Source organism: Podarcis erhardii, assembly GCF_964252035.2.
Source record: "Podarcis erhardii genome assembly, chromosome: 2".
Lineage (NCBI taxonomy): Eukaryota > Metazoa > Chordata > Lepidosauria > Squamata > Lacertidae > Podarcis > Podarcis erhardii.
The window spans coordinates 107,224,203-107,237,522 of record NC_138498.1 but is presented as its reverse complement, the minus strand read 5'-3'; the positions used below and the strand labels follow the sequence as shown (position 1 = coordinate 107,237,522).

At 47.9% G+C, this 13,320-nt stretch overlaps 1 protein-coding gene across 5 annotated transcripts in view; it reads left to right on the top strand.

The window, feature by feature from the left end:
* Nucleotides 1-13,320, top strand: part of IL17RE (interleukin 17 receptor E) — a 61,464-nt gene extending 48,144 nt beyond the window's left edge. For 4 of the 5 annotated variants that reach the window (XM_081852697.1, XM_081852696.1, XM_081852699.1 and 1 more), the window contains 6 exons: nt 1,246-1,291; nt 3,072-3,223; nt 5,232-5,300; nt 6,627-6,678; nt 8,360-8,470; nt 11,349-13,320. In XM_081852697.1, coding sequence (XP_081708823.1) covers nt 1,246-1,291; nt 3,072-3,223; nt 5,232-5,300; nt 6,627-6,678; nt 8,360-8,470; nt 11,349-12,052 — 1,134 coding nt within the window. In that variant the 3' untranslated portion in view covers nt 12,053-13,320. The remainder of the gene's footprint in view (nt 1-1,245; nt 1,292-3,071; nt 3,224-5,231; nt 5,301-6,626; nt 6,679-8,359; nt 8,471-11,348) is intronic. The other variant, XR_014154057.1, reaches the window with a different exon arrangement.

Sequence of the window (13,320 nt, the reverse complement as noted above, 5' to 3'; positions counted from 1 at the left end):
TTTGACTCTTCTCCACCCTTCCATGGTTACCATTTTCAATCTATTCCCACTGCTTCACTTAATTCCCCCTTTTTTCTTATATAATCCAATTTTACCTTAGTTTTTAGTACATTACAAACGTTATTCAAATCCTGCTGAAGTTTTTAGTTGTTTACAGTGTACACTCTCAAGTCTGCAGCCTTAGAGGCTCCAAATAAGCCATAGTCGTGGGCTTAAAACTGCAAGCACAAAAATTCAGTTAGGACATTGGGAAGAACTTAGGCACATAGGAAGTTGCCTTACACTGAGTCATCACGCCATAGGTCCTTCTACCTCCACATTGTCTGTACTGACTGGTAGAGGCTCTCCAGGGTTTCAGACAGAGGATATTCTCACCCTGGTCTGGAGATGCCAAGGACTGAACCTGGGACCTTCTGCGTGCAAGGCGGACAATCTGCCGCTGAGCTACAGCCATGCTGTCCTAGCGACTGCCTAACTGTCTGGGTGTTTCTACACTGGGACAGGTTGCTTTCAGGAGTGCCGCAGAATCTTCACTGCTGGAGGTCAGGGATGTGGCTCAGTGGTACAGCTCCTGCTGCTTTATAGGTTTGATCCCCAGTATCTCCAGGTAGGGCTGGAAGGGGTCTGAAATCCCGGAAAGCCATTTCCCAGCCATTGTAGACAGTAGTGAGCAAGATGGATCAATGGTTAGGCTCATTAAAAAGCAGCTCCCCATGTCTTTTATAAGAGCAGGTTTGGGCAAATACTTGATGGTTTTAGTTTTAAGTTGGCTTGATTGATGGGATATAGTGGTACATCGGAAGTCGAATGGAATCCGTTCTGGAAGTCCGTTCAACTTCCAGAATGTTTGGAAACCAAGGCGCGGCTTCTGATTGGCTGCAGGAAGCTCCTACAGCCAATTGGAAGCTGCATTGGATGTTTGGGTTCCAAAGAAGGTTTGCAAACCAGAACAATCACTTCCAGGTTTACAGCATTCGGGAGCCAAAACATTTGACCCGCAAGGCATTCGGGATCTAAGGTATGACTGCATTCAAGGTTGTCCCTCACTGGAGGAATGGGGGTGTGGGATTTCTTTACCACTAAAGATATTTGTTGTATCCCCTCCTGAAAGAAGGCAGGGGGCTAGAATTGAGGGCTCCTGCTGATTTTGCTGTTCTTTCATTCTGTGAATGTGAGTTGCTGGTTTGGTTTAACCAGCCCCAGCTCTTCCAGTGATCCAGTGTCTTTGCTGTCTGTCTTTTCTAGTTTTCCTACAAAAACAGCAGCCACATTCAGTGCCCACTCCGGACAGGTGAGTCTGCAGCTCAAACCTGCTAGTTTGGTATCGTAGGATGATGGGGAGGTGGTGACTGGGGCAAGGGAGGCAATTCTTTCTCACTGAACCAGAGATCATGCTCATTAGGGTTGCAAGCACGGACCCAAAGCTGTTTTCTCTACCCGTGTCTGTACATTCCTTTCCCATCACAACAGCACTCAGAAGCAGGTTGTCTCATTGCTGTTCAGCTGTCAGTGGAGGCTGGTGCTCGTTGGGACTGGTAGGGCAGAAGGCAAGGGGGCCGACAGTAGATGGAGCCAGAGAAATTGACAGGCAGAGCCAATTGCTTCTGCTTTTGTTTCCATTCTCTGCCATGCTAAGTCCTATAAAGGGAACACTAAGGAAGAGGATGGGACGTGGGTGACGCTGTGGGTTAAACTACAGAGCCTAGGGCTTGCCGATCAGAAGGTTGGCGGTTCAAATCCCCGCGATGGGGTGAGCTCCCGTTGCTCGGTCCCTGCTCCTGCCAACCTAGCAGTTTGAAAGCAGGTCATAGTGCAAGTAGATAAATAGGTACCGCTCCGGCGGAAAGGTAAATGGCATTTCCATGCGCTGCTGTGGTTCACCAGAAGCGGCTTAGTCATGCTGGCCACATGACCCGGAAGCTGTATGCCGGCTCCCTCGGCCAATAAAGCGAGATGAGCACTGCAACCCCAGAGTCGTTCGCGACTGGACCTAATGGTCAAGGGTTCCTTTACCTTTTTAAGGAAGAGGATAGAGCAGGGGTCAGCAACCTTTTTCAGCACCCGGCCGGTTTACTGTCCCTCAGACCTTGTGGGGGGCCAGACTATACATTGAAAAGAAAAAGAATGAACGAATACCTATGCCCCACAAATAACCCAGAAATGCATTTTAAATAAAAGCACACATTCTACTCATGTAAAAACACACTGATTCCTGGACCGTCCATGGGCTGGATTTAGAAGGCAATTGGGCCGGATCTGGCCCCCGGGCCTTAGTTTGCTATGCATGGCGTAAATGCACGGTCCTCTTAACTGGCAGAAAACATGTTGACCATAAACAATGAACGGTTGAAGCAAAAGACTTCCTTGGTGTTTTTAGTCAGTCTAAAGCAACATGAAGATTCTCGCCCCAATGTTGTTTTGTGAAAACAGAATGGCTTGTTATGTGGATTTTAAAGTTAAATCTTCCTGCTTAGCTTTGAGCAGTCTTGTCACTTGTTTCCTTTAATCTGGAAGAGCTGTGTTTGCACTGTTAACAGTGAAACGCAATTGCGCCCTCACGTGGCGAAGTAGTGGAAATACAGAATACTCACAGCCTACAGTTATGTTGTAGGCAGCACTGAACTAACCACAAGATGCCAGGATACCGATCTAGGGTTTTTTCACTTGCCTGTGCTTTAGTTTTCTGAAGACCCGTGTTGATCTGGATGTGTTGCCTAAACTCCACCTTCTGGGATATATTTTATGTGTGTATGATGTTGCTATACAGGCAACCCCCGACTTACGCGGGGGTTATGTTCCAAGGCACTGTGCGTTTAAGTGAAATCGCGTATATTCGAAACACCATTGGAAAAGCCTTGAAACACCCCATTTCACCTCCACCCTGTTCTGCCCTATTCTGTGCAGTTATTGTGACGTTTCCAGGTCACTTCCGGGTTCAGCGCAATGTGCAGTCACACACATATCAGATGCGCTTAAAATTTTGTAAGAATTAATTTTTTGTTTAAAGTGCAAACCTATGCCTAAAAAGGTCTGAGACATTAGAACAACTTGGTGCCGGTCTTTCTTCCTAGACACTGCCTGGAATGTATCTATGAGTGTCAAACCTTGGCAGCTCCACTTGCATATTCATTCTCGCGCACCAGCATCCTTCAGCTCGGCCTTTTGTCAGAAGCAATCTCCGCGCCAGTGTGAGCCTGAGCCACCTGTCTATACCATCACCCATGTAAGTGACTTTTGGAGCCGGAGAGGAGGAGGGTTAACTTGGGTTGGGATCCACCCGGACTGGCCCAAACCAACAAAAATAATTTCAGAAGGGACAAATGTAAGGTTCTGCATTTAGGGAGGAAGAACCAGCTACACAAATGTAAGATGGGGGACACCTGGCTTGCCAGTAATGCATGTGAAAAGGATCTAGGGGGTCTTAGTGGACCACAAGCTGAACATGAGTCAACGCTGTGATGCAGCAGCAAACAAAGCTAATCCTATTCTAGGCTGCATCAATAATAATAATAATAATAATAATAATAATAATAATAATAATAATATTTTATTTATTTATTTATACCCCGCCCATGTGGCTGGGTTTCCCCAGCCACTCTGGACGGCTTCCAACCGAATATTAAAAACAACACAGCGTCAGATATTTAAAACTTCCCTAAACAGGGCTGCCTTGTCTTTTAAAAGTAAAATAGTTGTTTATTTCCTTGACATCTGCTGGGAGGGTTTTCCACAGGGCAGGCACCACTACCAAGAAGACCCTCTGCCTGGTTCCCTGTAACCTCACTTCTCGCAGCGAGGGAACCACCAGAAGGCCCTCGGCGCTGGACCTCAGTGTCCGGGCTGGATGATGGGGGTGGAGACGCTCCTTCTGATATACTGGACTGAGACCGTTTAGGGCTTTAAAGGTCAGCACCAACACTTTGAATTGTGCTTGGAAACATACTGGGAGCCAATGAAGATCTTTCAGGACCGGTGTTATATGGTCCCGGCGGCCACTACCAGTAACCAGTCTAGCTGCCGCATTCTGGATTAATTGCAGTTTCCGAGTCACCTTCAAAGGTAGCCCCACATAGAGCGCATTGCAGTAGTCCAAGCGGGAGATAACTAGAGCATGCACCACTCTGGCAACAGAAGCATAGAGTCCAGATCAAGGGAAGTAATAGTACTGCTCTATTCTGCCTTGGTCAGAATGCACCTGGAGTACTGTGTCCAGTTCTGGGTACCACAGTTTAAGAAGGATATTGGCAAGTTGGAACATGTGCAGAGGAAGGCAACCAAGATGATCAGGGGTCTGGAAACCAAGACTTGTGAGGAACAGCTGAAGGAGCTGGGGAGCTGGGTATGTTCAGCCAGGAAAAGAGAACACCAAGAGGAGATCATAGAATCATAGCATCATAGAATCATAGAGTTGGAAGAGACCACAAGGGCCATCGAGTCCAACCCCCTGCCAAGCAGGAAACACCATCAGAGCACTCCTGAAATATGGTTGTCAAGCCTCTGCTGAAAGACCTCCAAAGAAGGAGACTCCACCACACACCTTGGCAGCAAATTCCACTGCCGAACAGCTCTTACTGTCAGAAAGTTCTTCCTAATGTTTAGGTGGAATCTTCTTTCTTGTAGTTTGGAACCATTGCTCCGTGTCCGCTTCTCTGGAGCAGCAGAAAACAACCTTTCTCCCTCCTCTATGTGACATCCTTTTATATATTTGAACATGGCTATCATATCACCCCTTAACTTCCTCTTCTCCAGGCTAAACATGCCCAGCTCCCTTAGCCATTCCTCATAAGGCATCGTTTCCAGGCCTTTGACCATTTATGATATGATATGATATGATAGCCATCTTCAGATATCTGAAGGGCTGTCACGTGGAAAACGGAGCAAGCTTGTTTTCTCCTGCTCTGGAGGGTAGGACTCGAACCAATGGCTTCAAGTTACAAGAAAGGAGATTCTGGCTAAACACCAGGAAGATCTTTCTGACAGTACAAGCTGTTCGACAGTGGAACGAAGTCCCTCGGGAGGTGATAGGCTCTCCTCCTTTGGAGGTTTTTAAGCAGAGGTTGGATGGCCATCTGCCGTGGATGCTTGAGCTGAGATTCCTGCATTGCTGGGAGGTTGGACTAGATGATCCTTGGGGTGCCTTCCAACTCTACAATTCTATGGTGGGTGAGGGAAGGTTCGGTAAATGGGCAGAGGACTGGGCCTCATGTCCAACTCACCCTTATGTTTTGCAGCTGGAGAGATCAAGCCTGGGAGACCTAGATCTCATCCTTCCATGGCGGGCCTTGACAAGCTGTGTACTGGTAAGGACCAACCTAAGCCCCACCCCACCCTGTATTGTAATATACAGTGGTACCTCGGGTAACAGACGCTTCAGGTTACAGACTCCGCTAACCCAAAAATAGTACCTTGGGTTAAGAACTTTGCTTCAGGATGAGAACAGAAATTGTGCAGCGGCGGCGGGAGGCCCCGTTAGCTAACGTGGTGCTTCAGGTTAAGAACAGTTTCAGGTTAAGTACGGGCCTCCGGAACGAATTAAGTACGTAGCCAGAGGTACCACTGTACATTGGATTGTATCCACCACTAGTCCTGCCCAGAGGAGACACCTTGGAGTTAACAGACATACCGTATATTTTGCTCTATAAGCCTCACTTTTTCCCTCCTAAAAAGTAAGGGGAAATGTGTGTGCGTCTTATGGAGCAAATGCAGGCTGCACAGCTATCCCAGAAGCCAGGAACAGCAAGAGGGATTGCTGCTTTCGCTCCGCAGTGATCCCTCTTGCTGTTCTGGCTTCTGAGATTCAGATTTTTTTGCCCCTTGTTTTCCTCCTAGGAAAACAAGGAAACAAACTTGGTGCGTCTTATGGTCTGCTTTCCTCCTAGGAAAACAAGGAAACAAACTAGGTGCGTCTTATGGTCTGCTGCGTCTTATAGAGCGAAAAATATGGTGGTTAGCTTAAGTTAATTAACTCCAGTGGGTCTACTTTGAGTCTTCTTCTTCTTTGGTGATCACTTGTAGCCGAGTAAGATTGTCTTCCATAAACACAGTTTAAACAGCGAGTCCATAAGTGACTGTGGGGGCCAATTCTGGATCCACACGTCCTTCCACAGCGGGGACATAGGTTTCTGGATGAGAGTTGATCATGGTGAGGGTTTGCCAAGCGTGCCTTCCTCTTAGCACGTTTCTCCCTTTCATCCTGAGTTCGAGCATCTTCAAAGCCCATGACACCTTCAATAAATGCTGATCTCCAACTGGAGCGCTCACAGGCCAGTGTTTATACTACATTTTTAAAGATTTGCCTTGGGACAGTCTTTAAACCTCTTTTGTTGACTTTGAGTAGAACCTTGCTCAGTAGAGCAATGTCATTTTTATAAATTGCTTTCTGGTCATTGACCGTATTAAAGATATTTGAATTTTTTGCTCAGTAGAGAACAGTTTAGGCAGTAGGTGGGGCTTGATCCCGGAGAAAGGCACCACTGGCCGACCGCTTGACAGCTGCAAAACGTGCGAGCTACCGAATTGAAATTGAAATACTTTATTGTCACTTGTACAACTTGTATACAGTGCAGTCTTGTGTCACTAAAACCAGTTTCAAGTGTTCTGCCATCTCTCTGCTTCTGGTTTGTCAGGTCTGGCGTTCTGATGTGCGCTTCGCTGGCAAACAGCTTCTGTGCCCAGATGGTAAGTTGCCATCCCATATTAGGTTGGGAGTGGGAGGGATTTAAGGAACAGCACCTTGCCCCATTGGGGAGTGGCTGCATGTGTCATTCCTCATGTGACGGTGCCTGGTTGTTTTCCTGAGGGAGCAGCGCTGGGTCCCAGCCATGGGCGTAGCCATGATTTTTGTTAGGAGGGGCAGAACCTCAGTTAGCTATGTACTTTTATTGATTTGGGGGAGGGGTGAGCAGCTGCCCCTCCCTGCCTGCACCCCCTCCCTTGGCTACGCCCATGGCCCCAGCTAAATGTGGAACAGTGAAAAGTCTTCTTGGAAAGAGTATTGAGTCAGAACTAGATGTTCTAGACCATCCAGCCTCTGCTTAAAACTCTCCAATGAAGGAGAGTCCTCAATGAAGACTCTCCATTGAAGGACGGAGTCCTCAAGGCTTGTTGCTGCAATGCTAAGGCTCTCTAGTAGGGTTAGCCATAAGAGGATTAGTAGCACATATATACCATGGAGAGAAGGGACGGTGAAATATACTCGGAGTCGAGAGTGGATTTCAAGCTCTTTATTCAGCTCATAGTGGTGAGGAGGAATGGAAGTTCTCCCAGAATGTCTGCTTTATATACATTATTTACACAATGGGCCCCACGTGATTGGCTAATGCCGGGATTCTCCTGTAGGCTAATCAGGTTGCGGATTCACTTCCACCTGGAGCTGGATTGGGTGGCTCCTGTGGACCAATCAGACTGCTGCATTCTGGACCCTATTGTTCTAGGACCAATCAGACTGCTGCATTCTGGACCCTATTGTTCTAGGACCAATCAGACTGTTGCATTCTGAATCGTATTGTTCTCGGACCAATCAGACTGCTGCCTTTTGGATCCTATTCAACTCAGTACATAACAGACGGCATCAAAACTTTATATTTTAGGATGGGCAGGTGGGTCCTGCAACAAAAGGTTGCAGTAGTGAGTGCTCCCATTCAGGTTGATACTGTTATTATTTATGGCACTCCAAGCAAAAGGACCCAAAAAGAAAGCTTGGTTGAAAAGAAAAAAAGGGGTTGCCTGGTGCCTACATGTAGTCAGTGATGGTGTCAGGCAGTGCCTCCCTAGGGAGAGCATTCCCTAAGTGCGGAGCCACCACTGAAAACGCCCGTTCTCACGTTGCCACCCTCCATACCTGTCTTGGAGAGTTCACAACACGAAGAAGGAACTCCGATGATGAATGTGGGATCTGGGTTGGTTCATGCGAGGTTCCCGTCAGTCCTGCTATCTTCCATAATACTCCATTCCACCCCCACCCTCCAAGAGGCATTCAGCATTTTGTGGCCACTGAGTATGTTCAGTTCTCATTAGTCTGTTTTGGTTGTCTTTGACACACACACACACACACACACACACACAGAGAGAGAGAGAGAGAGAGAGAGAGAGAGAGAGAGAGAGTCCTTAGATTTATGTATTTACTGGTATGTTAAAGTGCTCCCGTATGCCTCAAGGTTCCCCCAGAGCCTCCCCTCTTGTGCATGAATGGATGGTGCATATTTTGGCTCCATGAAGATCCACACTCAGAGAATGAGTTTGCCAGGAGTTTCAGATGGAAAGAGAAATAATGTACATAGATCCCTGAGTAGATGGAAAGGTAGTGCAGGTTGTTGTTAATTTGTGTTAATTTCTCACCTCCTTCCCCCCCCCCCACTAGTGACTCACAGGCACTGGGGGCTGCTGGCCTTTGGAGTGAGTCTAGGACTATTGTTGCTGCTGGTCACAGCCGTGCTGCTAATTCGCTGTGTTCTGCGCAGGCTTCATAGAGGTAAGACGCATTGGAGTGATAAGAAGAACTATCACTGTGTGTTTGTGAAAGGGCGGGAAATGTCTTTGAAATAATAATAATAATAATAATAATAATAATAATAATAATAATAATTTATTTGTACCCCACCCATCTGGCTGGGTTTCCCCAGCCACTGTTGGGCGGCTCACAAAAGAATACAGTGATACCTTGGTTTGCAACCGCTTTGGATTACAACTGTTCTGGATTACAACCACGTCAAACCCGGAAGTGCGTGTCCCTTTTTTGGGATTACAACCCTTTTCTTTTCTTTTTTTTGGATTACAACCAATTTATGGGGGGAAGGCCCCATTGGCGAAAGCACGCCTTGGGTTACAACTGGACCTCCGGAACGGATTATGGTTGTAAACCAAGGTACCGCTGTATTAAAACACGATAAAACATCAATCCTTAAAAGTTCCCTAAACAAGGCTGCCTTCAGGTGTCTTCTGAAAGTCAGATAGTTGTTTATTTCCTTGACATCTGATGGGAGGGCATTCCACAGGGCGCGTGCCACTACCAAGAAGGCCCTCTGCCTGGTTCCATGTAATCTCACTTCTCGTAGTGAGGGAACCGCCAGAAGGCCCTCGGCGCTGGACCTCAATGTCCGGGCTGGATGATGGGGGTGGAGACGCTTCCTTCAGGACCAAGACCATTTAAGGCTTGAATTGTGCTCGGAAACGTACTGGGAGCCAATGTAGGTCTTTCAGGACCGGTGTTATAGGGTCTCGGCTGCCATACCCAAAAGGCGACTCACTCTAGTAATTCAGTCCCGTGTGGTGAGACTGTGTCAGATCAGTATCATTCTCTGTATTTCATCACATAGGGCAGAGGTTGCCTGCAAATATTTTTGTGGGACTGCAACTCCCATCCACACTGACCATTGGCCATGCTTGCTGGGGTTGATGGGAGTTGTAGTCCAAAAACTTCTCAAGGGCGCCATGTTGACTCCCTCTGAGATAGGGGCAAATTTAGGAATGGCCCTAAATTATAGTCATTCTTATTGTTTAACACCGTAAGTATACATAACGATTCATAAAGCAACAGAAGAAAAACCTGAATGTTTTTCAGAAAAGATTGGTTGAGAATGACAAAAACAATTCTTACCATGTGGTGGCATTTGTGTATAAAGATGTTAGTCCGTCTACTCTTATGCAGAAGGTCACTTTTTTCCTTGCCTGAAAGTGTGTGTAGGGTCAATGTGAAAAAATATGGCAGGACAAAGTTATTAATTCATTTCAATTATTTCTGTACTGCCTTTCACTCCACAACAGGTTACAACCAAGAAGCAATGGCATTATACCACGAAGTCTGAAAAAATACCCATAAAAACATATGAGTAAAATATTAACATTAAATATTAACATTAAAATATTAACATTAAAATATTAACATCCGTTACAGTGCTAAAAACTGGCATTAATGGCCAAGGAACGCCTGGGCAAATAGGTATGTTTTCAAAGCATGCCAGAAGCATCCAATATTGGTGCCTGCCCAATATCCATAGGGGAGGTGCCACCACAGAGAAGGCTGTTTTCTGTACCAACATAAAGCAGGCCATGCAGTTAAAAGCCTTCTCTATTAATGGCTCGTTCTTCTCAGCATCCAGCTTTTATTTTCACTTCTGCTCTAGTCAGGAGCTTATCATTGCCAGAGCCTCCATTTGCTCTCCATTGAAGTACAGTGGTACCTCTGAATGCAAACGGGATCCGTTCCAGAGCCCCGTTCACATCCGGAAGCGAACGTAAGACGCGTCTGCGAGTGCGCGGGTCGTGTTTTGCCGCTTCCGCACATGCACGTGAAGTCATTTTGACCATCTGCCGATGCGCGAGCGGCAAAACCTGGAAGTAACGGGCTCCGTTTTGCCGCTTCCGCACATGCACGTGACGTCATTTTGACCATCTGCGCATGCGCGAGCGGCAAAACCTGGAAGTAACGGGCTCCGTTACTTCCGGGTCGCCGTGGAGCACAACCCAAAAATACTTATACTGAAGCATATTTATCCCAAGATATGACTGTATTATGATTTCATGGTGCAAACGGGAGCAGACTGCATTCCGAGCAGGAACCTTGTCTCAGCTAAAGCAGGATGATGGGAATAGAATAAACACCAGACATTATCATTCCGATGATCAGCTGGGAAGGGATATTTCATAGTCGCTGGTGGTTTGTGCTGCTACATCCAGCCTCATTTGGCGATCTGTTGTAGCTCATGGTTGGCAAGGCCCCATTTAGGAGGAACCTAAAACCTTTATTATTTATGTTTTAATGTAATTTCAATCTCCGGTTGGAAGCCACCCAGAGTGGTTGGGGAAACCCAGCCAGATGGGCAGGGTGTAAGTAATAAATTATTATTATTATTATTATTATTATTATTATTATTATTATTATTATTATATTGGATTCATGCCACACCCTTCCTCCCCAAGGAGCCCGTGGTGGCAAAGAGATAAGACAACTTTACAAATAAAGTAAAAACATTCTAAAGCAGTCAAAAACAATTGCGACTCAACTAAAAAGCCGTTAACAGAATCACAGAATCATAGAGTTGGAAGGGACCCCGAGGGTCATCTAGTCCAATCCATGAAAGGTGCTCAACCTCTGCTTAAAATATTCTAAAATCAATTAAAGCCCTGTTTCTGTTCAATGATCTTGAAGGTTGACCAGGAACAGTATCCTTCAGCCACCACAGGAACGCTTTCAAATTCCTCCTGAAAAGTTAACGATGACGGAGAGAGGTCGCACCTCACTAGGGAGGGCATTCCACAGCTGGGGAGCCACCACTTGAAAGTCCCTGCCAAGGGTCAGCACTTTCTTATGAGAAGCGTTCCTGATTCCGCTTTCTCCCTTCTCTCCCCAGACGTACCGGGCAAGGGCCATTCTCGCCCCATCCTGCTGATCTATTCCCCTGACTCGGAGGAGCACAAGCAGTTGGTGTGTGCTTTTGCGGCGCTGCTGCGCTCGGCCCTGGGCTGCCCCGTGCTTTTAGACCTCTGGGAGCTGGGCCACGTGGGGCGGCTGGGCATCTTGCCCTGGGTGTACGCCCAGCGAGAGCAAGTCAGCCGGGAGCAGGGCCAGGTCCTGCTGCTGTGGAGCGTCGGCAGCGCCCGCGCCTACGGGCTGTGGCAAGGGAAGGCCTCCAGGCGCGGCGGCGTGAAGGCACCGGAGCCCCACGACCTGTTTGGGGCAGCCATGGCCTGCTTGAAAGGCGAACTGCAGGGGGCGCCCGGGGCCGTGCGAGGAAAGGGCGACTGGGTCATCGCCTACTTCAGCAAACTGTGCGGCCGGCGCAACATCCCCCGGGCCTTGCATTTCCTTCCTCGATACCGTCTGCCTCAGGAACTGCCAGGTCTGGTCAGGGTGCTTCAGGGCCCTTCCAGCTCGGCCCCAAGATGGCTCCGTGCCAGCGCTAAGGCCCTGGTGTGCCGCTTGCTCAAGGCTGAGAGGAAGAAAGCTGTGCGGAGCCAGAGGCATCAGCCTTGGAGGTCAGCCACGGAGAAGTTTGCCAGCTCCCTGCTCCCTTTCGCTCCTCATCCCAAACTGCGCAGGCTGAGCTGCGCTTGAGGAGAGACGCGCATCCCGGTGGAGAACATGTGGGGTTGTGAAATGGGGCTCTCCCTCCATTACAGAACCTAGGAAGCCAGGCGTTTGCAGCCTGCTAGGTCTGCGGATGGGACGCGGGTGGCGCTGTGGGTTAAACCACTGAGCCTAGGGCTTGCCGATCAGAAGGTCGGCGGTTCGAATCCCCGCGACGGGGTGAGCTCCCGTTGCTCTGTCCCTGCTCCTGCCAACCTAGCAGTTCAAAAGCACGTCAAAGTGCAAGTGGATAAATAGGTACTGCTCCGGCGGGAAGGTAAACAGCATTTCCGTGCGCTGCTCTGGTTCGCCAGAAGCGGCTTAGTCATGCTGGCCTCATGAACACCGGCTCCCTCGGCCAATAAAGCAAGATGAGCGCCGCAACCCCAGAGTCGGCCACGACTGGACCTAATGGTCAGGGGTCCCTTTACCTTTACATTTTTAGGTCTACAGATGTGAAAAGGAAGGTCCAAACTCAGTGTCCTAAGCTAAAGGAGAGGCTGCTCTGCTTGCTAAGGAAGTCTGGGGCCTTTTGAGTCCCAACACCACGAAAAAGAGCAGCCAAACTCGGCCGAGTTGGAGGCTGCTCCACTGGCTAGGCCTCGTCTTGCACAGTGGTTATGGAAACGGTTGCCGTGGAAATGATAGTGCAGTGCAAGTTAACGCCGGTCACGGCACAGGAAAGGTCAGGAGGCCGCTGAGTGGCATTGGCGCCAGAGGAGGGGCTGTGCAATATTGGAGCCGTGTCTTGCCATGTGTAATTTATGTGACGCTGCAATCACCCCAAAAGAGGTGCTCTGGAGGACAGTCATATCGGCCCTACTGCAACTGAATTGGCTAACAGGAAACCTTAAACTGCTCACCGGCCCGTCATTTCAGGGCTGCAGTCGCAGGATTAACCCACCCACCTCCACTCTCTGCATTTTCTGCTTTCATTTTAAAAGCGGGTTTCTCTAGCAATTTAACTTGTGAATATGAGGGGAAGTATGGAGGCAGCATTCTGCCCAATGGTAAGCTATTAAGGAATAAACCATTAAATAACTACAAATCTACCAAGCTACCTATTCTGGTCACCAGCCTGCCTCTTGTTCAAATAAATACAAAGCAAGCATGTCACTTAAGGATTACATTGAGGGAACGCTTTTTTGTTTTGTCATGTGTTTGTCGAATGCGTTGGGGGGGTGTCTTTTATATGAGTCCTTATGTTCTTGTTTTTTTCTGTTTGGAATACGATAATAAAAATTACTTTAAAAACG